We start from the raw sequence: 25975 nt of genomic DNA on the forward strand, positions 1-25975 counted from the left end.
AATTGAGATGGAAGAAACATGTTTTATAGGCTTACCTATGTAAAGCAGCCCCTTCATGGATTACTGCCTTGTCGTGGCGAAGGGGCTTGCGTAATTCAATGAAGCTATGAGCTATGCCGTGCAGGGCCACCCAAGACGGACAGGTCATAGCAGAGAGTTCTGACAAAACGTGATCCACTGGAGAAGGAAATGGCAACCCACTCCAGTATGTTTGCCATGAAAACCCTATGGACAGTTCCAAAAGGCAAAACGATATGACGCTGGAAGATGAGCCCCTCAGGTCGGAAGGCGTCCAATATGCTACTGGGGAAGAGCAGAGGGCTAGTACTAGTAGCGCCAGAAAGAATGAAGCGACTGGGCCAAAGCTGAAAGGACGCTCAGCTGTGGATGTGTCTGGTGGGGAAAGGAAAGTCCGATGCTGTAAAGATTTTTTCTCCATAGGAACCTGGAATGTAAGATCCATGAATCAAGGAAAGCTGGACGTGGTCAAACAAGAGATGACAAGACTGAACATCGACATCTTAGGAATCAGCAAACTAAAATGGACAGGAATGGGTAAATTTAATTCAGATGACCATCAGGTATACTACTGCGGGCAAGAATCCCTCAGAAGAAATGGAGTAGCCTTCATAGTCAATAAAAGAGTAGGAAAAGCAATACTGGGATACAATCCCCAAAATGACAGAATGATCTCAGTTTGAATCCAAGGCAAACCATTCAATATCACAGTAGTCCAAGTCTATGCCCCAACCACCGGTGCTGAAGAGGATGATATTAACCGGTTCTAAGAAGCCCTACAGCACCTTATAGAACTAACACCCAAAAATGATGTCCTTATCATCATGGGGGATTGGAACGCTAAAGTAGGAAGCCAAAAGATAACCGGAATAACAGGCAAGTTTGGCCTTGGAGTACAAAATGAAGCAGGGCACAGGCTGATAGAATTTTGTCAAGAGAATACGATGGTGATAGCAAACACTCTTTTCCAACAGCCCAAGAGACGGCTTTACACATGGACATCACCAGATGGTCAACACAGAAATCAGATTGACTATATGCTCTGCAGCCAAAGATGGAGAAGCTCTATACAGTCAGTAAAAACAAGACCAGGAGCTGACTGTGGCTCAGACCATGAGCTTCTTGTTGCAAAGTTTAGGCTTAAATTAAAGAAAGTAGGGAAAAGCGCTAGGCCAGTCAGGTATGAATTAAATCATATCCCTGTTCAATATACAGTAGAGGTGACAAATAGATTTAAGGAATTAGATCTGATAGACAGAGTGCCTGAAGAACTATGGACAGAGGTTCGCAACACTGTACAACAGGTAGCAACCAAAACCATCCCAAAGAAAAAGAAATGCAAGAAAGCAAAATGGCTGTCTGAGGAAGCTTTGCAAATAGCTGAGGAAAGGAGGGAAGTGAAAGGCAAGGGAGAAAAAGAAAGATATGCCCAATTAAATGCAGAATTCCAAAGAATAGCTAGAAGAGATAAGAATGCCTTCTTAAATGAACAATGCAAAGAAATAGAAGAAAACAATAGAATAGGGAGGACCAGAGATCTTTTCAAGAAAATTGGAGAGATGAAAGGAACGTTTCATGCAAAAATGGGCATGATAAAGGACCAAAATGGCAGGGACCTAACAGAGGCAGAAGAGATTAAGAAGAGGTGGCAAAATTACACAGAAGAACTATAAAAGAATGAGCTTAACGTCCCTGATAATCTCAATGAGGTGGTCACTGACCTCGAGCCAGACATCCTAGAATGTGAAGTGAAGTGGGCCTTAGAAAAGCTGAGCAACAACAAAGCTAGTGGAGGTGACAGTATTCCAGCTGAGCTATTCAAAATCTTAAAAGACGATGCAGTAAAAGTGCTACACTCAATTTGCCAGCAAATTTGGAAAACTCAACAGTGGCCACAGGATTGGAAAAGATCAGTTTACATTCCAATTCCAAAGAAAGGCAGTGCCAAAGAATGTTCAAACTATCGCACCATTGCACTCATTTCTCACGCTAGTAAAGTTATGCTTAAAATCCTACAAGCTAGACTCCAGCAGCATGTGGATCGAGAACTACCAGAAGTACAGGCAGGATTTCGAAGAGGCAGAGGAACTAGAGATCAAATTACTAACATACGCTGGATCATGGAGAAAGCTAGAGAGTTCCAGAAAAACATCTACTTCTGCTTCATTGACTATGCTAAAGCCTTTGATTGTGTGGATCATAACAAACTGTGGCAAGTCCTTAAAGAGATGGGCGTACCAGACCATCTTATTTGTCTCTTGAGAAACCTATATGCAGGCCAAGAAGCAACAGTGAGAACTGGACACGGAACCACTGATTGGTTCAAAATTGGGAAAGGAGTCCGGCAAGGCTGTATACTGTCGCCTTGCCTATTTAACTTATATGCAGAGCACATCATGAGAAAGGCAGGGCTAGATGAATCAAAAGTTGGAATTAAGATTGCCGGAAGAAATATCAACAACCTAAGATATGCAGATGATACCACTCTAATGGCAGAAAGTGAAGAGGAACTAAAGAGCCTCTTGTTGCGAGTGAAGAAGGAGAGTGCAAAACTTGGGTTGAAACTAAACATTAAGAAAACCAAGATCATGGAATCTCGCCCTCTCAATTCCTGGCAAATAGATGAGGATGAAATGGAGGTAGTGACAGATTTTATTTTCCTGGGCTCCAAGATCACTGCAGATGGGGACTGTAGCCAAGAAATTAAAAGACGCTTGCTCCTTGGGAGGAAAGCCATGGCAAATCTAGACAGCACACTAAAAAGCAGAGACATCACCCTGTCAACAAAAGTGCGTATAGTCAAGGCTATGGTCTTCCCAGTTGCAATGTATGGCAGTGAAAGTTGGACCATAAGAAAGGCTGAGCGCCAAAGAATTGAGGCCTTTGAACTATGGTGCTGGAGAAGACTCCTGCGAGTCCCTTGGACTGCAAGGCGATCAAACCGGTCAGTCCTAGAGGAGATCAACCCTGACTGCTCTTTAGAAGGCCAGATCCTGAAGCTAAAACTCAAATACTTTGGCCACCTAATGAGAAGGAAGGACTCACTGGAGAAGAGCCTAATGCTGGGAAAGATTGAGGGCAATAGAAGAAGGGGACGACAGAGAATGAGGTGGCTGGATGGAGTCACTGAAGCAGTAGGCGTGAGCTTAAATGGACTCCAGAAGATGGTAGAGGACAGGAAGGCCTGGAGGAACGTTGTCCATAGGGTCGCAATGGGTCGGACACGACTTCGCAACTAACAACAAAAATGTAAAGCAGGATGTTGTCAGTTCTCACTCACTTTGTACCTGAACAATCATTTGTGTGGGCAAAGAAGGAGTGTGTGATCTTCTCTGCACCTGCTCAGTTGCTTGCTCCAGCACTTTGTTCACAGCCCTTTCCTTCACCAACCATAGAAATAAAGCTAAACACTGTTTTGACAGCTGAGAAGGTAGAGGAATTCATTTTCCCTTGCCAGGAAAGACTTTCTGTTCCTGGTTTGCTTGGTTGGCTGGATATAAATTTGAGGGCGAGGTGAATTATTAAGAAGGGAGAGAGATGTAGGAAATAAAAAAAATACTCCTTTCTGCATGAAATAAGGCAATAATTCTGTAGCAACCACTTCAGCTTTTTGAACTAAAATACAATTCAACCAGATTAGAACTTTTGGATAAGCAACAGGAAAAAGAGCGAGAAACTGGGTATTCTTGTTTTCCTGACCTTTAAATATAGAGTTCCTGACCCACCCCACCACATGTGACTGGAGATACCCTTGTTAACAAATTGACAGCATACCCCCTCCTATATCATCTCAGCTAAGATCAAACCTTGTTTATAAAAGAAGAATCAGATGGAAACCCAACCAGCTGTATGACCTAACTGCAAATGGGAATATTTTCTAGCATTCCTTCTCATAAACACATACAAGAGTAGCAGAGATTAGGCAGAGCAGACTATAGGCTCTTTCTACTTTCTCTCTGACTGTCCATCATGGTTACATTCAGAAATTTATCATGTAAAGGATAACCAGTTTACCAGCAGCATACCATAACACCTCCCAAAAATGCTGTTGGGTAACACTTCAACTTCCACAAAATTTGACTTTGGATGTCTCCCTCAAATAACAGAAGAGTCTGTTGTTTGGCAAATCAGACTAGACAATTTATGCAAATTGGCATAATTTCAGTAAATTTTACATAAATTATATAATACATAAATACATAAAATTGCATAATTTACATACATTTACCACAGTTATGTAAATTTGGACTTAATGAACATTTGGATTTAACAGGCACCTCTTTCCCCCAATTATTATTCCCCAATTACTCTTCCTATTAAAATTCTGCTTACGTATGCAACAACTAACTAATGAGGGGGAAAGACTTGGATTGCAAGAAAAGGAACAAGTGAACTTTAACTTGTCTGAAATTATCCATCCATATAGACCCAAGATTCTTCAGCCCCCTTTGAAAATCATGCAGATACAAACTCTCACACAAACTCCTGAGTGAAATTATTTCTTCACAATCCTATCCCTGCTCAACCCTTAAGGCCTTGCATCTCGGGAAGTAGAATCTAACAGGGCAAATTAAGAAACAAGCCAATATCTGCAGTCTGTAAAAGGGACAGTCCACTGAATGATCTCATTATACTTTGGGGGACAGAACCACAAATGAACTGGAGGTGAGAAGAGGAGACAGCATACAAGATAAATTCAGATTTGTCTATAAAGGTAAAGGTAAAGGTTCCCCCACACATGCATGCTAGTCGATTCCGACTCTAGGGGCCGGTGCTCATCTCCGTTTCAAAGCCGAAGAGCCAGCGCTTGTCCGAGGATGTCTCCGTGGTCATGTGGCCGGCATGACTAAACGCCAAAGGCGCATGGAACGCTGTTACCTTCCCACCGTAGTGGTCCCTATTTTTCTACTTGCATTTTTACGTGCTTTCGAACTGCTAGGTTGGCAGAAGCTGGGACGAGTAACAGGCGCTCACTCTGTTACGCGGCACTCGGGATTTGACCCGCCAAACTGCCGACCTTCTGATCAACAAGCTCAGCATCCTAACCCACTGAGCCACCACGTCCCTAGATTTGTCTATACATCAGTATAAAAGTTGCATTCAACAAGGCTCTATACAGCTCAAGCAAAGAAAATGTATACTGCAAGTAAAAGCAGTTAGGATCAATCTAGAGCATTCCCATTTAGTATCAGTCTACAGGCAGTGAGAAAGACCCTTTCCTCATTGAGTTAGACAAGCAAATAATTGGAGGTAGGTAGCTACTTATAGTCAAAAGATGTACTTCTCAACCTCAGCAACTTTAAGATGTCTGCACTTCAACCCCTAGAATTCCCCAGCCAGCATGTTTGTTTCCCAGCCAAAGCTGAGAAACATCGTTCTAAAGCAACAGCTGTGTTTCTCTATTCTGAAAACTCAACATTTTAAATCTCCCGTATCGATAGAACCCTCACAATTGAATTGTCTGAAATCTTACAAAAATGACCAAATCTCACAAGATTTTTATGTTCAGATTGGGTGAAGTTTTGGTATTCAATATCTAAAAAGACCTGATCTTTTAACAAACTGAAGCTCAACTAGGCAATCAATATTGTCTCAAAAGCAACTTTTATAAATTCTTCTACAAACCTTGAACAACCTCCCCATTGATTGATTGATTTAGATGATGTCCGATGGAGTCTTCTGAAGAGTTTATGATTTCATGTTGATTTCTCATTGTAAATTTGAAATAAGAGAAGCTGAGAGGTACACATGGTGCTCTTTCCTTTGTTGAGCCAATTTCTAAGGGAAGAAGGGCAGATGCTACAAAGCTCGATCCTCAGGAAAATAGAATACATGATTCCCTCCCAATAAAGGCATGCGGATAGGTCAAGCTCATAGCCAGAAATACTCTTGTCTCTGCTTATCTCCAGAATATGCTATTTCACTTGCAAATTGCTTATTCTCCAAACACCAAGCATTCATGGCTAAAAAAAAGGCTTGAGAAAGGGGTAAACTGCCACCCTAAGTGTTTCTACTATTACATTCTGCAAAAACATGAAATCACACTGACCCTTTCTGTATTATTTCTCATTATTTTAGTTCTACTTCACTCATTGTGTACTACTGAGTTCAGTTAGTGGGACTTGTTCATCAAAAGGAAAGCACTGAGAGTTCAGCAGGTCCTTCTGCTTTGGCATTCAATGCAATCATTTTGCTTATTGTGAAAACTCTACCTTTTCAAGAACAAACCTCCCGCCATGCCTAATAAGAAGATCCAGCTGGGTTTTGATTTATGTTTGTTTGTTGGGGAGAGAGGGTTGGAGCAGAGAGGACAACTTTGCAGGTACTCATTAAAGGGCCAAATATTTGTTTTTGGTCCTTCTTCATCTACTTGCTCTACAGATCAACACCAACAACTATAATCTCTTAAGAGCCGGTTCAAGTGCTCAGTAGGGCGTCTGATGAATTTCTGGAATTTGTTCCCAGAAATCATATTAAAAAAAATTAATTTTGACAGATGAAACTTTTCTAAATTATCTGTGATAGGCTACAGTATCAAACTCCAATCTTCTGTACGTCTATAGTGGCTGCAGCTGGTTCGCTGTGCTCTCCGCCTGACTGCTGGCACCTTGAGCAATCAAAGCACTTTGCCTACCACACACAGGCACCCCATCTGCCCTGTGCCTGACAATACTTCTGAATGGGTACCATGAAAAGAAGAGGCTGCACACTTGCCAAAGGCCAGACATGACCCTGTTCTTTCTGGGACACAATCACAAAGCCCTCGTTAAAATGCATATGGCTGGCAGCAGGTCCTGGATGTAATTAGGACATTGTCCAAGGACTATTGAAGGGCTGCAAGGGAGACTATTCAATACAGTGTAGATGTACTGGTGCCTTGAAACACAAGCCAAGCCATTTCAGCCCAATTATTAAAAAAGAAAAAAGAAATGAAATGAAAAGATGGGAAGGCAGCCAAATGCAAAGAAATACACATATTGACGCAAATACCCCTCTGCAAAGTACAAGCAGCCTAGCATGACAAGCAAAAGGGGCAGCTGCTTCTTCCAACTCATTACAGCAGGATAATGGCTTCAGTTGGTGACACTTAAGAGGTACAGAATATGAAGTGTTCTAAAAAAGAAAACATCAAAATAAAGAATAGAGTCAGTGGCAGAATAGCACAGGAATCTGCCTTATCCCACATAAAACCACAACGCTCTATTTATTTAAACGGTGGTTTGTTAAACAACCCATACTGGGTGGATTCACATATCATTTTAAGCCAAAACCAAAAGTGAAATCCATTTACCTTGCAATGTTAGACTTTCTAGAAATAAAAGGATTGGGTAGAAATAAAGCCTTTACTCCATTGTTATGTTCTCATTTTTGAACAAGAAATCACTGCTCTTAAACCATTATGATATGCAGTCAAAAGCAGGAAAGTTGTGCCCTGGTTTCTAATGAAAACAGAGGCAGCATGGAAACCGCTCCAATAACAGATAATTCTGAGAACAGAAAGCAGGTACAAGAGATCAAGCTGAATGAAAACATTCAAAATCCAACAGCATAAAAAGCCAAACACTACTAGCCTACCAAGTGGATAAAAAGCTTTGAAAAGTCTTTTTCTATCATATCTTTCCAAGATCTACCATGTATATGACTAAATATAAGTAGCATTTGATGCAACATTGCCTTACTTGCTGCATTTTTTCCAGATCGAGACTGGGTCTCCCGACTTTGTCACCATAGCCCTGTCGGTGTCGTTTACATGGCATGCCTTGCTCAAAGCTGCCTCCAACGCTTGTAAAAATTATAGGCCGGGATGATGTGGTCCGTACCAAGGACTGCAGTATCTTAGGAGGTGAGGCACTGAAGAGCACTGGGCTGGTACTGGCACGCAAACCCTCCACAGCTTCGACCACTGGTCGGAAGGATTTGCCACACAAGGTCTTTACTTCCTCATCACTGGAGGAGGTATTACAGCTGTCACTGCAGCAGCCAAACCTGCTGACCTGAGACCACTTCCGTTTCTCAGCAGCAAATTCACGGGTGATACATTCCAACTCTTCTTCAGAGCTATGGTGGTCCAGCCCAGAAGGAAAATAGGCCCGCACTTTGCAACACTGATTTTCTTGATTTTGCTGTTGATTGGTTGCCAAGGGAGTCAAGGTGCAATTCCGTCTTCTCTCTGAGAAAATATTTAAAACAGTGATAGAGAAGATCTTAACGCAGTCTTACATAGTGATTAAAAAAACAATAGTCCCATTCCCCACTCCTTCTATCAAATAAGTCCTTCAACCCAGACACTGGAAGGAGTTAAGACTGGCAGCAGGCAGGAAAGTTGAGCACTTCTGGAATCATCAGGAAAGTGAATGTTCCTGTATTTAAAAGAACTGGCAGACTCACACGGCGAAGGACACTCTTATTATCTAGGATCCACTAAGACTTAATCAGCTACAACATCTGAAGTCCCTTGAAAGCACCAAGGGTGCTTTTTCAAGAGGCAACTGGATTTTGGCGTTGCAAGAAATCAATGACCCTTTTCTTATAACTGCTGGTGGGATCTCTCTTCAGAGTCTCCTATGTAGTAGTGTCCTTTGGAAGACTGTTCACCTTGGCCTTGTATTCAGGTTGACTGCAGTTGCCTCTTGAAAAAGCACTTTTGGGACAACCATGACCTGGATGACTGAGAATCTCCATAGACAAGTCCCTTGAAAACAGAATTCTGTACAGAGGGAGAACCAAGATTAATTCGTGAGGAGGAGATGGGGACAGTACACATTGAGTATAAATAGAAAAAATCTGGTTGTGTAAAGTCATCTTCACAGTATGAGTGAAATTTAATGAAAAAAGGCTACATTTCTATAGGCTGGAAGAAAGTAAGAGTAGAAGCAGGGTCTATTTTGAGTACTCAAGTAGTAGTTCTGTACAATTCAGAATTCATATTCCACATGTACCTACTAACAAAGTGCTCCAGTACTTTCTGACCAGTCTACATGTCCATGGCAGACAAAATCTTATATTACTTTAGTATCTTATCAAAAAGGGGGGGAAAAACATCCAATCCATATTAATTTAAGTAAGATGTAGTACCAATATATAATGTGATTAACTTGATTTAGACTTTCACCCAAATTTAATGATTTGGGTGAAACCAACAAATATAACTTGTAGCCCATAGTTAGAACATGGAATAACAGAGTTGGAAGGGACCTTGAAGGTATCTAGGTATCAGAAGGTATCAGAGCCTTGGTGGAGCAGTAGGCTAATGCCTCCTTAAGTAACACCAGCTGCCTGCAATTAGTACAGGTTCGAGTCCCACCAGGCTCAAGGTTGACTCAGCCCTCCATCCTTCCGAGGTATGTAAAATGAGGACCCAGATTGTTGGGGGCAATAAGCTGACTTTGTAATAATGCCGCTGGGGGGGGTGGTGAAAGCCCTAATAAGCAGGCATATACATAGAATGAAGGCTATTGCTAAGCACATTGATTTGTGCTTTAGATTGTAAGCCGCCCTGAGTCTTCGGAGAAGGGCGGGATATAAATGGGATTAAAAAAAAATCTAGTCAAAATTCCTGCTCGAGCAGGAGAGACTATACCATTTCAGACAAATGGCTGTCCAGTCTCTTCTTGAAAGCCTCCAGTGTTGAAGCACCCACATATAAACGCAGCCAATTATAATTTAATCTATATACCATGTTCACACAAACCATGACTTAGCATGATGTGCAAATTCTGTCAACGATTGTATCTCAGGTTGTATCACAAATAGACCTAACCTAACAGAATTTGCTTTTGGTAGAATGAAACAGCAATTTTAGCTAATATCTCCTACAGCTGTCATCACTACCCTCACACGAAGAGGTTCACCAGCAGAAGGATCTCAAAACAAGGCATATAAAAGTGGCCAAATCCTAGCAAAGATCATAGGACCACAGAGTTTTTCAAATTTGGAGCAAGATCCACAGCAGAATTCCCAACCACTCATAAAGCTTACTGGCTATTATTGCTCCCATCATCATCCATCAAGCCAATTTAACTTCATTGTTCCAAAAATAATGTACAGACTGTACTCTATAGTGATGTACAGTCTACACTCTATAGTGATGTAAACTCTACAGTCTGGTGTGGAAGCATCACTGTTTCAGACAGGAAGGCGGTGCAGAGAGTGGTGAGGATGGCAGAAAAGATTATTAGCAGTTCACTCCCTTCTATACAGGACATAGCATTAAGCGTTGCTTGAGCAGGGTCTGCAAGATTGTCTGGGACATTACACATCCTCTTCACAATCTGTTTTCTTTGTCACCTTCTGGGAGGATGCTTTGTGGTATCTGAAGCAGAACATCCAGATTCAGTCACAGTTTTGTTCCATACAGTATTAACCTTGTGAACTCTCAAGCTTCTGCCTTCCGTTATGTATTCAAGATGGACAGTGATTAATATTTATATGTATTTATATATGAGTGTAGGTATATACATGTTGCATATAGCAAGTTTATATGTGTTATGTATGTGTACACATTTGAGAGTAGGCAACAGAATTTCATTTTTAATATGTTCCAGTGTGCCCACAGTAAAAAAAAACAATAAAGATTACCTATAATTATCTATCTATAGAAGAATGGACAACAGATACAAATAAATCTTTTAAGAAAATAAGTTGAGTTTTATGTGTTTCTCCAGGATTTGTAGTAGCATAAAGAGTTCCTGTGAAATTATTCTGCAATCTATATACTACTAAAACTCTTGATTCCTCTAATCTTTAACTGGGCAAAAAGTGTACCATACAGACAAAACTTTTTGTACCAAGATACCTCAAATGGGTTAACTTACCAAATGTATCCAGAACTCATAGTTCCCATGTAATTGAAATTTGGCAAATTTTGTAAGGTATTTTATGACATAAAATGGATCATAAAACAGTGTCACATAATAAAAAATGTCATAAAACATTTCCTGTGTTGATGTTTGACTATATTATACAGTTCAATGTGGGCTACTTTCCAGGCAAATACATCTCTGAAAATATCCTAACTTTTCCAGTGAAGCAGAACATTAGAAATTCTGTCACTGCTTGAAGGCATTGAGGAATCTGGTAAGGAAATATCTCTGAAAGAATGACCCAAGGGATCACGGGTTGTCTAGTTAGCCCATTCATCTTGACCACTGCTCATGCTAGCCAGAGTTAATAAGACTTCAACAAGATCTGGAAGGCATCAAATTTGAGAAGACTGCTGGACAGGAAATTCTTAGTTTCAGGGAAGGTGAAATTACCCATACGGGATGGGATTACATAAATTGTAATAAAAGTTGACAGACCTGCACTAGAAAGCAAATACCTGGAAATTACAATGGAAGTTTAACACTAATATTCTTAGCAGGTTTCCTAAATACTGGAATGCTTTACCTCTGTCAATCTGAGCAAGTTCCTGGTTCTCTCCCTCAGAATCATCACTGTCTTCCTCATCACTTGGTGTGTAGGAAATCTAGGAGCAAATGCATATTTAAAAATCATTCAACATGAAATGTGCAACTGGCAAATTCTAGTCGCCTGTTTAATTTTCATAAGCATTTCTTTATGAATGCATATTCATACCCAAATTAATCTCAATTTTTTTACATTAAAAAAAATCTTAACAGAAATGTTTCTTTCAGCAAGTTCTTTTCAACTTCTCCTTTTCTGCATATCATGCATTTCAAAATTATTTGCTATCCAAGAGGGAGAGAGCCCCACAGCCAGTTTTGGTGAAGAGAGAGATCCAATGGCTTCCAAATCACCTATTATGTAGTTTGAGAGGTCCAGAGTAGACTCACTCTTAAGAAAATCTGCAAATAATGCATTCAATTTGGCATTCTTAACATGAAATCCAACACATGCATCTCCTGCTGCCTCCACAGACATCAATAAAATCTGTACGTAAACAACACAATTCACATTAGGTAAAATTCTGTTTCCTTATCAGAGGTATGCAATTTGACAACTGAAGGACTCTCTTAGCTGCAGTGACACACCTGTGGACTAACCTCCCTAAAGCAGTTCAACTGTAACAAACCTGTTCATCACCAAGCACAAGTATTCTTATTCAATCAGGCATTTTAATTTATGATATATGTTTTTTGTGGGTGGGTGTGTGTGTTATAACGAACTACTCTGATGTTTTTGGTATTGTATTATAACGCAGTTAGTTGAATGTTACCTGGAATCTTAAACTTGTAAAGTATATCTACATGCTGTACGCTACAAGCACACGTACAGATCCAGCCCCCAAATCTGAAAGTTGGGTAATTGGTGTGTCTCAGTGCAGCCTCCCTAACTTTGCAGCTTCCTGACACATGTGATGACTGAGGATGAGTTGTCATCTAATATATCTGGACAACTGCAGCTTGGAGAAAACTGATGGAAAGTATTTTGCCATATTATAAGCATATTTCTTTCAAGAACCTCCAAAGGAAATCTACATTGTTCATCTGTCCCTTTTTCAGTAACAGTGTGCATTGGAGGCTTCCTATCATCTTTGCTATTCCTTGAAATCCAGATTGGAATGTCAAAAAACATAACCTCTTAAAAAAACTCGTTAGCATTATAAACAACTGATCTGTTCTGTCATTTGAAACATCTTAAGAAATTGTTCAATTTGCCCAAGTTTGCTGCTATCTCATTCTGTGCTAAAATACCATTTAAATTAGAAAAATTGAATAGAGAAGTTAAAAGGTTAAAAACCAAGATGATGGGAGGCCTTGGCATAAGTATCATTGCTACCCAATCAGTCACTCCTAGTTTAGTAGGCCCCTCTTGGGGCCCCAGGCCAAGCAGCATAGCCAAGTTCTTAGGCTCTTCCAGAAGGAGTGTGGGGGTGGACTTCACCTACCACAGAAGAATATTCCAGAGGGTGGAAGGAGCCACATCAGAAAAGGCTCTTCTCCTGGACCTCCCAGCTGAAATTCTTTGGATGATGGGATCCAAAGTAGGCTGGAACAAGTAGAGCAGGTTAGACCCATCAGGGTAAGACAGTTACTCAGATACCCTGGATCCATGCCATAAAGGGCTTTAGAGGTAATGACCAACACCCTGAATTGGATCCAGAAGAAAATTGGCAGCCAGAGCAGCCTGCATAACAGAGTGTCACATGTGCCACCCGAGGGGGCTACAGAACTGTCCTCTCTGCTGTATACTGCACCAGTTGTAACTTCTGAATACTCTTCAATATATTTGGAGATGACCAGGGCATGAGTGACTGGGCACAGGGCCTCACAAGCCAGGAAATGGCACAACTGGTGCATAACATGGCTGCTACTTGCTATTTGAGCAGGAGTCACAAGTCTAAGAGAACCCCTAAATTGCTCACTGGGTCTGTCTGGGTAGTGCAACCCCGTCCAGATTTATCCAGATGATAAATTCCCAGATCCAGAAGCCCCTTGAATCCACACCCACTCTGTCTTACCAGGGTTCAGCTTGTTGTCCCCACCCCTTACATCAGGGGTGTCAAACTCAATTTCATTGAGGGCCGCATCAGCACTGTGGTTGCCCTCAAAGGGCCGGGTGGGTGTGGCCTGGGTGGGTGTGGCCTACTGGGTGGGCGTGGCTAGAGTGTGTATGGCCTACTGGTTGGGCGTGGCCAGTTCTACAACATTGGCATCAAGGGTGCCTATGGGGGCCTGGGCAGGAGTGGGACAGATCTGGGGGTCTCTGGCAGAAGGAGGGTCTCTGGGCCAGGGCCATGGCAGTGGGGGCCGTTCCCTCACTGTTTCCAGGATGGCTTCGCGGGCCACATGAAACCACTTCGCGGGCCAGATCCGGCCCCCGGGCCTTGTGTTTGACATGTCTGCCTTACAGCCTCCAGACACTGCAAGAGGGCAGTTACAGCATCATTTGTGATGGAGGGATGGAGATTTAAAGTTGGGTAACATCAGCTTATTGATGATACCTCATCCCATAATGTTGGATGATCTCACCCAGCAGTTTTACTATTTATTTATTTATTTAATTAAATTTATATACCGCTCTATTCCCGTACGACTCAGGGCGGTTTACAGGGAAGATTAAAACAACATACAAAAAATTAAAATCAAATTAAAACAATTAATTAAATCAAGTCCCCGAAATTTAAAACTAAAACCCAATAAAAAATTAAAACCCCTCAGCCTGGGCCAGACAGCTCGAAGAGCCAAGTTTTCACGTCCCGGCGAAATGAGCGAAGGTCGGGGGCAATCCTAAATTCCGTGTGGAGTTGGTTCCATAGGGCCTGCGTGCCCACAGAGAACGCTCTTCCCCTGGGAATAACCCGCCGGCATATACTATACGTGTATGTTAAAAAAAAACAACCACCAATCCCTGCAGCATGCCACAAAGGAGGGGCCATGGGCTGGACCTCTCACTCCCTATCAATACTGATTGGGACAGGACTTGAACAAAGGAACTGAACCAGCATAAAATTGCACCGTCCAGCCCCAGCTCTTAAATATGCCCCAAAAAGCTGCTGAGAGACAAGAAGAGCAAAGATGGATGCAGTACCCCCATCCTGCTCCCACCAGAGATCACCTACAAGTGTGACCAATGCTCTCTCTGTCCCATAGGCAGGCCTGAAACCCGATTGAAAGTGACTGAAAGCAGTGCACTAGCTGTCTCTTGACTGAAGCTTTGTCAAGGTTAGAATATTCCTAACAACCCTCCTGCCACTTCTCCATTTTATGAAACTAATTAGAGCATGCATGTTGTTGCACTAACTATTGGTGGGAGAACCATGAAGGTGTTGATTTGTGGTAATTGGTTTTACCTTGATTGCTACTGTTCATATATTGACACTACTTTAAATGTTATCTGCCCAAATAAATAAATAAATAAAATCTGGAAGTATGCTAAGAGTGAAATGATTAGGTGGTACATACAGTAGGACCCTTTTATTTACATAATCACAATTATCCTCAACAGAAACACTATGAAGTATATTAGCAACAATATTAATATTATCTCCATGTTGCAAAGAATAATTACTACTTCAGGGCTACACAGTTCATCTCTGGCTCACAAAAGCTGCAAATCTTATGCAAGAATTAGCAGTTTTGGGAGCCTGCAGCTTTCCTAGAGGCTTATAATATAAAGAGATAGAGAGGGTTTTTAACTCATTGTGTAATAATCCTGAAGGGAGACAGCTAAAAGAACATAAAAACCACAGATATTTGAAATATTTAATTGAAATTCACATATCATCAAGTATGTTTTTTATGATGCTCAGAAAGTATTTTAATAAGTGCTATTTAGCCCCAGTTCCATATTCTGTTTACATTACAGTTTCTGCTTAGTTTACAGCTTCTAAAAAGGTACATTAATTGTAGAAAACTGTAGAAAGCACATGATGCTGTATACAAAATGTCAATGTTACAAAACACTGACTAGGGGGGCTTTCGCTCAGGTTCGCCTGGTGCGTCAGTTGCAGCCCTATCTGGACCGGGATGCCCTGTGTACGGTCACTCATGCGCTCGTGACCTCTCGTCTTGACTATTGCAATGCTCTCTACATGGGGCTTCCCTTGAAGACCACTCCAAGGCTCCAACTGGTACAGAATGCGGCCGCGAGAGTTGTCTTGGGAGTTTCCCGGTACTCCCATGTTACACCTTTGCTCCGCGAGCTGCATTGGTTACCAGTTGTCTTCCGGGTGAGGTTCAAGGTCTTGGTGATGGTTTTTAAGTCCTTACATGGCATGGGTCCGGAATACCTCGGGGACCACCTGCTGCCGGCGACGACTCCCCTCCGCCCTGTGCGTTCCCACAGAGAGGGCCTCCTCAGGGTGCCTCCGGTCAGAGAATGCCGGCTGGTGGCCCCCAGGGGCTTTGTGGAATCACCTGCCGGTTGAGCTCCGGATGGCACCAGATCTTTGCTCCTTCCGGCGCGGGTTAAAGACCCATTTATTCGAACAAGCTGGCCTGGCCTGATGGGGAGTCAGGGTTTTAATGTTTGTATATTTTGATTGTTTTAATTTGGGCAATAATTTAATCCTTTTTTAACTTTTGTACTTTTGTATTTTTATCCATATGCCCTGTTCACCGCCCTGAGTCCTTCGGGAGAAGGGCGGTATAAAAATTCAATAAACTTAAACTTAACTTAATAAACTTAAACTTGTTAAATGTAATTGTAGAAAGCTGATCTTGTCTGTATCTCCTTTCTTCTCTTCACCAAAGATATTTCATCAGATATTTCAAAGAAAAGTGTCTAAATTTTCTGGATGGGTAGAAATGACACTATCCAGCTTTCTACTTTTAGTTTCGCTTAGTGATGATTCATTTCCGCATTTTGTGGATAATTCATGCATTTATTGCAACTTTGAATCTAACACTTTTTTCTAAAAAAAAACAAATATTGCCATCAGGCCATAATTTATATCTTTAACTTCTCCAAAAAGATTAACATGATATCCCGTTGCCTGGAGGCGGTCCGGGTCTGGATGGGGAGGAACAGGCTTCGGCTCAACCCTGACAAGACTGAGTGGCTGTTCGTGCCGGCATCCCGGGAAATTCAGATTACTCCATCTCTTGCTATGGGGGGTGAGCTATTGCCCCCCGTAGATAGGGCGCACAACTTGGGGGTCCTCCTAGACTCACAGCTCTCTTTAGAAGATCATATTGGAGCTGTGACTAGGGGGGCCTTTGCCCAGGTTCGCCTGGTGCACCAGTTGCGGCCCTATCTGGACCGGGATGCCTTGCGTACAGTACAGTCACTCATGCGCTCGTGACCTCTCGTTTGGACTACTTTAATGCTCTCTACATGGGGCTGCCCTTGAAGACCACTCGGAGGCTCCAACTGGTGCAGAATGCAGCCGCGCGAGTTGTGTTGGGAGTCTCCCGATACTCCCATGTTACACCTTTGCTCCGCGAGCTGCATGGGCTGCCGGTTGCCCTCCGGGTGAGATTCAAGGTGTTGGTAATGACCTACAAAGCCCTACATGGCATGGGTCCGGATTAACTACGGCAGCACCTGCGGCCGGCGTCAACTTCCCTCCGTCCAGTGCGCTCCCACAGAGAGGGCCTCCTCAGGGTGCCTCCGATCAGAGAATGTCGACTGGTGGCCCCCAGGGGGAGGGTGTTCTCTGTGGGCGCGCCAGACCTGTGGAACCGCTTGCCGGTTGAGCTCCGGATGGCCCCCGACCTTCGCTCCTTCTGGCGGGATCTAAAAACTTACTTATTTGAGCAATCCGGCCTGGTTTGATGGGGTTGGGGTTGGGTTTTTAACATGGTTTTAATTATTGTATATATCGGGCATAATTATTTAATTGTTTTTTAAGTTTTGTATTTTGTTTTTTAATATTTATTGCCCTGTACACCGCCCTGAGTCCTTCGGGAGAAGGGCGGTATAAAAATTTTATAAATATAAATATAATATAAATATCTTTTATATACTAAAATTCTCCAGATAACTTGGATTTTCATACAGATAATTTTTTAAATGTAATACACCTACAACTTCATCGCTTTGTGTTGTTCTCACTAGAGAAAGAATGAACTATGTGACATCTCAAAGAGTATCTAGGGGTTAAGAATCCATTATATCCTCAATTCTATGATGTTAAAGTAAGGTGGTTTTCTGTTGTCATACTCTCCTCGTTGGCAGAGAAGATGCAGTCTCACTCCAACTCATTAAACGATATAAGCAGAAAAGGAGCAGATATTCCTCCAAAGATAAAACCAGTAGCAACAAGAGATTAGGATATTTCATTTGAATAGACTTGAGTTGTCTCATGGGCTTCACCAAATACTAGTTCCCCAAATCTTCCAAAAAGCTGCAACAGTTAAAATAGGCATACCACAGAAGGAATTGGCAAAGATACTACATTTCTCACACTGAGTGACTCAATAGAGCTATTTCATCAAAACTATTTCTTTTTCTCAGGAAACCACCTCTATGACACGCCTCTCCCTAAACATTTTCAATGTTTTCTGTAACTTTTAAAAATTAGTGGCCACTCCAGCAACCCCAATGAGCTAAGACAGAAACATTTCCAAGCATGGTATCTTAAGAGACCAGAAATATTTTTTAAAACTTACAACTTTAAATAAGGAGTATGCAGATAATTCTTTATACAGTAGCTGTGTCTTCAAACCCAACAATTGAGGAATAGACTCTAGCAGTCCTTCTCATTCCTTCAAGCATTTTTTGCTCCCACTCCAAGACAGCAAATGCTTACTTACATTTCCTTGAATGCAATAGTCATTTTTGCCATCCAAGCATGAGATAATGAAACCAGAAGAGAAGTCAAAATGTTTAAGGCACTTTTACCATTGATTCTTTCTCCCAAATTTGGAAGCAGAACCGCAAGAAAACTGCCGCTCTTATTAACAGTGAAACCTATGAATAAGGAATTGGTTTCTTTTTGATTTAGCATGATGTGCAAACAATTGCCCCATTACATTAATGTAACCACTGTTAAGGATATGAACATGTAAGATGTGCCAGATTAGACCAGAATCTTATCTATTCCAGCATCCTGGTTCCACTATGGAAGTCTCTGGAAAGCCCATAAACAAACTATGTAGAGAACTGAGCACTTTCACGCATATACCCCAAATGAAATTGCCTTTTTGTTTGAACCATAATAAATAATTTGGGGTGAGCAGCAAACTTGAACACTGCAATGCTGACTCTTAATTATAAATAATTTGTACAAAAAATCCTTGTAAAATCCCATGATGTGCCTCTCTCCTTGGAAGAATGTTTTATTTATTATATCTTTAATTACAAATTATATGCAACTCCATAATTTACAGAAAATCTTGATTTGGGAACCTAGACCTTCACATAGTACTGTAGCCCATAATTAACAGAACAATGGCTTACTGAATAAATCCAAGATCTTGTGTTTGCACAATACTCTAACCACCAAATAGCCAATCACATTTAGCCTTCCATATTATTTGTCAGTCCTGATAGACAAAAATAATCGAATAATCATACAGTCCATCTTTCCTGCAGCCTGGAGAAAGCTACAAACAACATTAGCAGCTATCAGTTTCATCCATACTGAAACCATGGTATTTATGCAATGAAGATATTACTTATTTATACCTCTTTTTAAAATAGTACAATGAAACAGAGAATAGTTACATGGAACATATACCTTGAAAAAAAATCAGATTACTTGTGATGTTGATAGAATATGGCCTTGAAAATCTGGTTTTGTTGTCAACCCTGGGGCCCTGGATGTATGGCTTAGCCTATATCTAGACTGTGTTAATTATTGTTATTGGTTGGGTTTTCTTGGCTGCTATATTATTTATAATTTTGTTATGTGGTATTTATCTTGTTTTTAAATATTTTTAGCTGACAATAGTCATGCATTTGAGATGGGTGGCCCTACAAATTGAAATGAATTGAATTAAAGAATAAGGATGGCTAATTTCAAAATCTATTTCCACAAAGTTCAAGAACTGAAGATGTAGCTCATAGCCAGGTGTCTCTGGGACAGATGACTGGGAGGCAATTATTAAAGCTTGTATAATAACTTTGTCACACAAATGGCATGACTTATGTACTTGCAATTGCACAGTGGTGTTATTTTTTAATAATCTTATTAAAAGTTTTAATTACAATAGTAAAAAATAATACAAACTAAAAAGAAAAAAGAATAAAAGTTGGAAGAAATAATAAATGGTGTTATTTCTGTAATGATAACACTGCGCACATGTCTTTTTGGTGTCGCTGAGGTTTGCTGAGGATGCCACTGATTCATATTCAGATTTTCTGCATATATTCACACATTGTATATATTTTCTACATACACCCCCCCAACCCACCCCATAATTTACAACAGCGTGATAGGACTGGATTAAATAGCATGGGAGCGAAGATGCTAATTATAAATTAGAGAGCATTAAAAATAAACTTCAGTAATATTAATATGCCTGCAAAACATATTTATCTCACAATCAACATAAAGAATACTTTATACCAGGAACAGAATGTATTTCTGAGTTTACAGATCCTTTCCTCTAGCTGCAATTATCAATAGCATTAGTTCATTCTGCTGAATAAACATTTGGGCTAAGCAAGTTCTCTCTTAATGATGTTCAATAATTTTCAATATTCTGCAAGCTAAGTAATTGGTAACATCTCCACTTCCCTAATATTTCACTGCCTTCTACAGATAGAACCTATAGATATAAACCTCAACACAGCTTCTAGGCACTAATAGGCTAGCCACTGCAAAAGTCTTTGTAACAGAAGAATACAACTCATATTTTTTTTCTGGCATAGCAAGCTGAAGGAGGATATGTGGCAACTTAAAAATTGATAGGTCAACCTATACACGTTTTCATTCAGAGAGCGATTTCATTCTTACCCTTTTCAGAGAATCAATAACCTGGTTTACCTACAGAATTTATGATGTGGTGTATCGGTTCACATAGCAATAGTCTCCATGGGAGTAATATATTGGTTGGGGTTTGTTCATTCTATAGTGACATTATATCATCATGTCACGAAAGCACCATTCTAATAAAAAGTGGATAGTAGATTTCAAATAAAAAACCTGATCAACACAGGGTAACAGACTCACTCTTTCACCTTTATGATCTTGTTAAAACATCAAGACTATTAGTTTCAATAAAAAAAGACTATTAGTTATCATGACTTCAATTAATAACCATCAATGGCCTAAGTCAGGGGTAGGCAACCTTGGCTCTTTTATGACTCGTGGACTTCAACTCCTGCTGGCTCAGGAATTCTGGGAGTTGAAGTCCACAATCATAAAAGAGCCAAGTTTGCCTACCCCTGGCCTAAGTCCAATTAGTAAAGCTGAATGTCAGACTATTATCTGGGGTAGCCTTTGCAATACGATTTTCTTCCAGATATGTAGACTTCAACTCCCGGAATTCTCAAAAATGTTCATGCTGGTTGAAGAATACAGAGAACTGATGTCCACCCTCCTGGAGAATGCCATGTTGACAAAGACTAATCTTCAGGAAGATAACCTACTTCTTTAAAATTGTATTTCAGAAAAGGTCATCTTTCAAGTAATATGAGGTAAAAATATCCATGGAAACTATTTCTTGTTTTTAAAAAGATGACTATGACATGTTTGACATTTGAAATATGCTGTGCCTGACAAATACAGTAATATTAAAGAAAGCCAAACATTTCTTCCAATAGAAGTCAAGAGCAAGGAAATCTTTTCCTGACAGGAATTTCTTTCCTAAATGGGGGGGGGGGGAGAAGGGGGAAGGTAGGATGTGAAGAGTGAGGGAAACAGAAAAAGATATGGCCTCCCAGAGAGATAAAGAAGGGAATCCAAGAGATCAAGACTTTCGTCAGTTGAATGAAAAAAATTACCTGGAATTCAACTAAAAGATCAAGAAACTCAGGCAAAACAAAAAACCTTAATATTCTGTTCCTACAATCAGTTCCAATTATCTTAAACTCAGCAAATGAACCAGAATGAAGTCTGCAGAAGTAGTCACTGCACAGGAAAGATTACTCAACCAATTGAGAATTGGAGAGATGGGAAAACACTCTGCTATTAATAATGGGAAAGGTCACAGCTTATAGCAAAAGCAGTCCAAAACCTTTGTTGACTGAGCCAGAGCAACCAAGAGCAGAACCTCCCATCGGTATGCACAATACTTGATATTAGCTAAGTTATTTTGACTCATAAGGCTGGCTACTTACAAGTGCCTTCTTCTTCCTTCACCAGGAGCCAACATAGAACAATAACAATCTGTCACCATTTTGACATACAAAATCAAATGCATGAGACAGTTGCCTCATTCTGCTTAATCACAGAGTAAGTGACCAAAGCCACCTAAAGTATGCTTGGATGTATCATCTTCCAGGCTTATATCACATCTAGGCTCCTCAGAGGTTCTCAGAAACAACTTTTTCAAGACAAGAAATAGCTGTTCAACTAGCAACAGACAATTATTCTGTTGTCACATGGCCAATGCAGGGTTGACTTTAAATTCCTTTCTTGTTTGTTCATTCTTACAATGGTTGATTGGCTATTACTTGTTGAAGTTCACAATATAAAGAAATACTGTTCCATGCCCATCAGACTCAAGAGCTGAAGCAACAGATTGGCCTTCTGCCCTATTTGCCCTGCCAAGTCAGACAGGAGCTCATATATCTTGGCACACGTCCCCTAGTATTCAGGATATGTTGCCTTGAGGAAATTAAGGGAGTGACAGTTCCATATGGGGGTCAAGCATGTTTTATAACAAACATTTAATATTTACAGAGCAATTTACAAAGGTTTCCTTCTTCAAGTTAACCTCTACTTCATGGATACTTCCATGTAGTTGTATTGGCAATAACATAGCCATGGTTTGTCACTGCCTTCTTCTGGAATGTTGCAGGGTTCTACCATCCAAATACTAACCAGGCCCAAATCTGCTTAGCTTTTCAAGAATTCAATTGTTGGCTTTTAGAAAATGAGTTACAGTACAATATATTTCAATCCAGGGGGAGGGTGGGACATACATCTAGGGACACAAAAACAAAATCCAGGTTTTGCTGTAAATAGCCTCCTACCCCAATAATTCTTGGTCTCATTGGAGGCAAAAGAGTAAGCCATCCCCCATAAGAGCTATGACTGACTCAAAGATATTGCCTTACTTTAAGATCTTGTGTTATAAAAATCGAGAATAAACAAACACAGTCCTCTAGCCTTTCTGTCTAAATCGGTGACAATTATGCCAATAAGCTAGTGCTAGAGATCCCCAATAATGTATGTGGAACCTTTTGAGATCACCATCCATGTCTCCGTGGCTTTGACCCATCCAAACAGAAGAATGTTTTCTACACAAAACTTTCATAATCATAATCTCAAGCCATTTATCAATGAATTCAATATACAGCAAAAATTGAAGCAAGAAAATATGTACAGTATACAGCCAATATGAAGGAGTGAAATTATTACACAGCTGGATATGCAAGAGCACTTGAAAGCAAGAAGCCATTTTGCTCATTCAAATGCATGTCTAAGCACGTATCTGTATCAAGTGGGCACCATCATTATTTCTGATTGCTGTTTTTTATATTGCAAAATTTGACATACCTATTTTTCAGAGGCTCCAAAAACCCAGTAGTGCCAGCTGCAAAATACAGTCAGTGGTCAACTGGATATATTTCAGTAACTTGAACCACTTGAAAATGAAAGGGCGGTGGAGAGAAAAGTTGCAAAAACCAAGACCTTAAAATATTAGATGTCTTCTTTGTGCATGGGACTCTCCTCCTCTTCTTCAATAGGTTTTTAATTTAAAAAGAATCTATGGCAGGTCTACAAAAAGTTAGTTCTTTGAAGCACAACATGCTTTAAAACCAAATCTTGACATACTGCAGATATGTAATACGTTGCAAACCCATTCTAGATTTACAGTTCAAAGAGGCTTCTCAATAACAGAATCTTAAATAGGTCAATTGTTACTTTTTTCTCATATATAAATAGTATACAGATAATAATCATGGTCCTAAGCTCTAATGATATCAGGAAGAGCTTCGCTAAGCAGTTTGGATATGCATTTGATCCTATTTAACTTTTATATTTCATTACAGGGGTGAAGGAGGTAGAAAAGGGGGATTCAGACTGCAGAAGAGGAAAAAAGTGCATTGCCTTTGCTTTAAAAGCTATAAAGGATAAAATGTAAAAAGCTAGATTCAGATCCAGTTCCACTTTATATGCAAAAGCAAACATTCAATAATAAGAAAAGGGCCCACAGCCTGCAGTCGATCTACAATGCTGGGCTGATTTCATGAGTCCAACTCTTAGGTGAGGCTTAGGTGAGATATACAATTCAACCCTTAGTACAGTTTTTAGACAGAAGCTAGTCTTAGCGTTCAGGATGATGCTTCTCAGTACTTGGAACACGTTAGTTTTGCAGAACACAGATCAATTTTCAACAGCGTCTAGTACAGTACAAGGATCTTTCCCAACAATATGAATATCCCTGGGAAACAGGTATCTCGACCTTTAAAAAAAGGGGGGGAGGGAGTTTACAACCATGATATAAGTCTTTGGATTCTAGTTAGGCCTTTTATCACAACAGTATCTACCGATCTCGAGGACAGGTTGAATTCAAAGGAACAGACCTGATTTCTTCGCCTGCAGACCTGCTCTCCCTTCTTGAGATCTCCCAGGGGGCGGGGGTGCCAAGGGGAAATCGCACCCCGATTGTACATGATGCCTGCTGGCTTCTTAGCTAATGCTAAGTTCCACTAGGAGAGGCACTTTCTTGGAGATTTTTACGTGTGTATTTTCTTCTTCTTACCTTCAACTGGAAGGGCTGAATCTCATTCAAACTTTGATTCCTGAGCTTCTTCGTAAGGATCTTGAGCATGGTACAAATCCAAGGAGCCAGGAAAGAGTTAAGGACGTGCTCGCATCTAAAGGGCGTGCAGTCGCACTGAGCAACTGCAGGTACACCCAACTTGTAGCTCGAGTGGCATACGATCTACCGAGAAATACGATCTTTTTGCACCCCTATAACATCCCGGATCTGGTTGCTAACGTACAACTTCCTCCCCCCCCTCCCCGTCTGCTCCGTTGAAACAACTTAAGACGGTGTTTCTGTTTTTAGAGGGCGAATGTCTCGTTTCTCCAAGCTGCAGCAGAGGACGCCAATGCCGAAACCCCGAGACCAGCTAGCAGGGCTTCTATTCCAAGGGGCAGGAAGACATTAGATGCTGAAAGAGTGAAACAGGAGATGAGAAAGCTTTCAAAACTAAGGCCCGGAACTCTGCTCATGCTCATGATCTAATAGGTCTGCTCTCTTCCTTTCCTGCACATTGCCGGTCACTCTCGCGCTCTCTTCCTCCAATTTCCTTTCCTTTTCCTTTTACCACGCTCTCCTCGCGCGCGCACGGCCGCCTCTCTCTCTCTCTCTCTGTCTCCCTCTCTCTCTCTCTCTCTCTCTCTCTGCCCTCGGCGTTCTTGCTATATGAAACTTGTAACGAACAGGACCCGAAGACCGGGCGCCGCCGATTGGACAGCCAAGGCGGACTATGTCAATTTCAGGGGGCCGGGTTTCCATTTAAAGGGAAACCAAAAGAAGAGCCGAGCAGGTATCGCCGTTTCCTCTCTTTTTTCCCCCCACAAGTAGGTTGCTGCCGATCTGGAGGCGAAAACCCAGGTTGTCCTGCATCTCCTCCGCTTTGAAAGCGTCCTCCCCCCCCCGCCCCTCTCTTGGAAGTTAAGAGGTTGGCAGCGCAAGAACCAACCAGCGATGCAAAATTGAACCCTTAACAAGGTTTCCTCCTTTCCTTCTGTACAGTCTCGGGTTTCTCCCTTACGGGTATCGCTCTGTACAAATGTGGTGCATTTTTAGCACTTTTTTTTTTTAAAAAAAGACTTTAATCGCCACCCTCTTTGCTTTATATCCTCCAATTGAGGACTGAAACCCCCTCACTTCTCACTACTCCATTGTATTAATTTATAATAATATTGGGATATTTAAAAAGGGAAGGATGTTATCATATTCTAGAAAGAAGAGAATTTATAGCTATATGCATTTTAAAATAAATAATAATAATAATAAGAAATTATTATTATTATTATTATTATTATTATTATTATTATTATTATTATTATTATTATTATTATTATTATTATTATTATTATTATTATTATTATTATTATTATTATTATTATTATTATTATTATTCTGGCTGCACAAAACCAAGCCTTAAGGACAAATGCATACAAAGTCAAAATTGAGAAGACAGCAACAGACAGTAAGTGCTGCCTATGCAAAGAAGCTGAAGAAACAGTGGACCACATGGTAAGCTGCTTCAAGAAGTTCGCACAGACTGACTACAAGCAGCAGCATGACAAAGTAGCAACAATGGTGCATTGGAAGATCTGCAAGAAATATCATTTGCCTGTAAGCAAGAACTGGTGGGATCATAAAATAGAGAAAGTCATAGAAAATGATAAAGTTAAACTGCTCTGGGACTTCAGAATTCAAACAGACAAGCATCTGCAACATAACACCCTGGACTT

At 40.8% G+C, this 25975-nt stretch overlaps 1 protein-coding gene across 1 annotated transcript in view; it reads right to left on the reverse strand.

Annotated features, from left to right (window-relative positions):
• Window positions 1–25015, reverse strand: part of LOC308659213 (uncharacterized protein) — a gene marked incomplete at its 3' end in the record, with an annotated part of 61536 nt that extends 36521 nt beyond the window's left edge. The window contains exons 1-3 of the mRNA XM_081312679.1: window positions 24246–25015; window positions 11407–11485; window positions 7698–8188 (exon numbers count right to left, since the gene is read on the reverse strand). Coding sequence (XP_081168805.1) covers window positions 7698–8188; window positions 11407–11485; window positions 24246–24314 — 639 coding nt within the window. The 5' untranslated portion in view covers window positions 24315–25015. The remainder of the gene's footprint in view (window positions 1–7697; window positions 8189–11406; window positions 11486–24245) is intronic.
• Window positions 25016–25975: the final 960 nt, after the last annotated feature.

Source organism: Vipera berus (genome assembly GCF_964194415.1).
Source record: "Vipera berus genome assembly, chromosome: 1".
NCBI lineage: Eukaryota > Metazoa > Chordata > Lepidosauria > Squamata > Viperidae > Vipera > Vipera berus.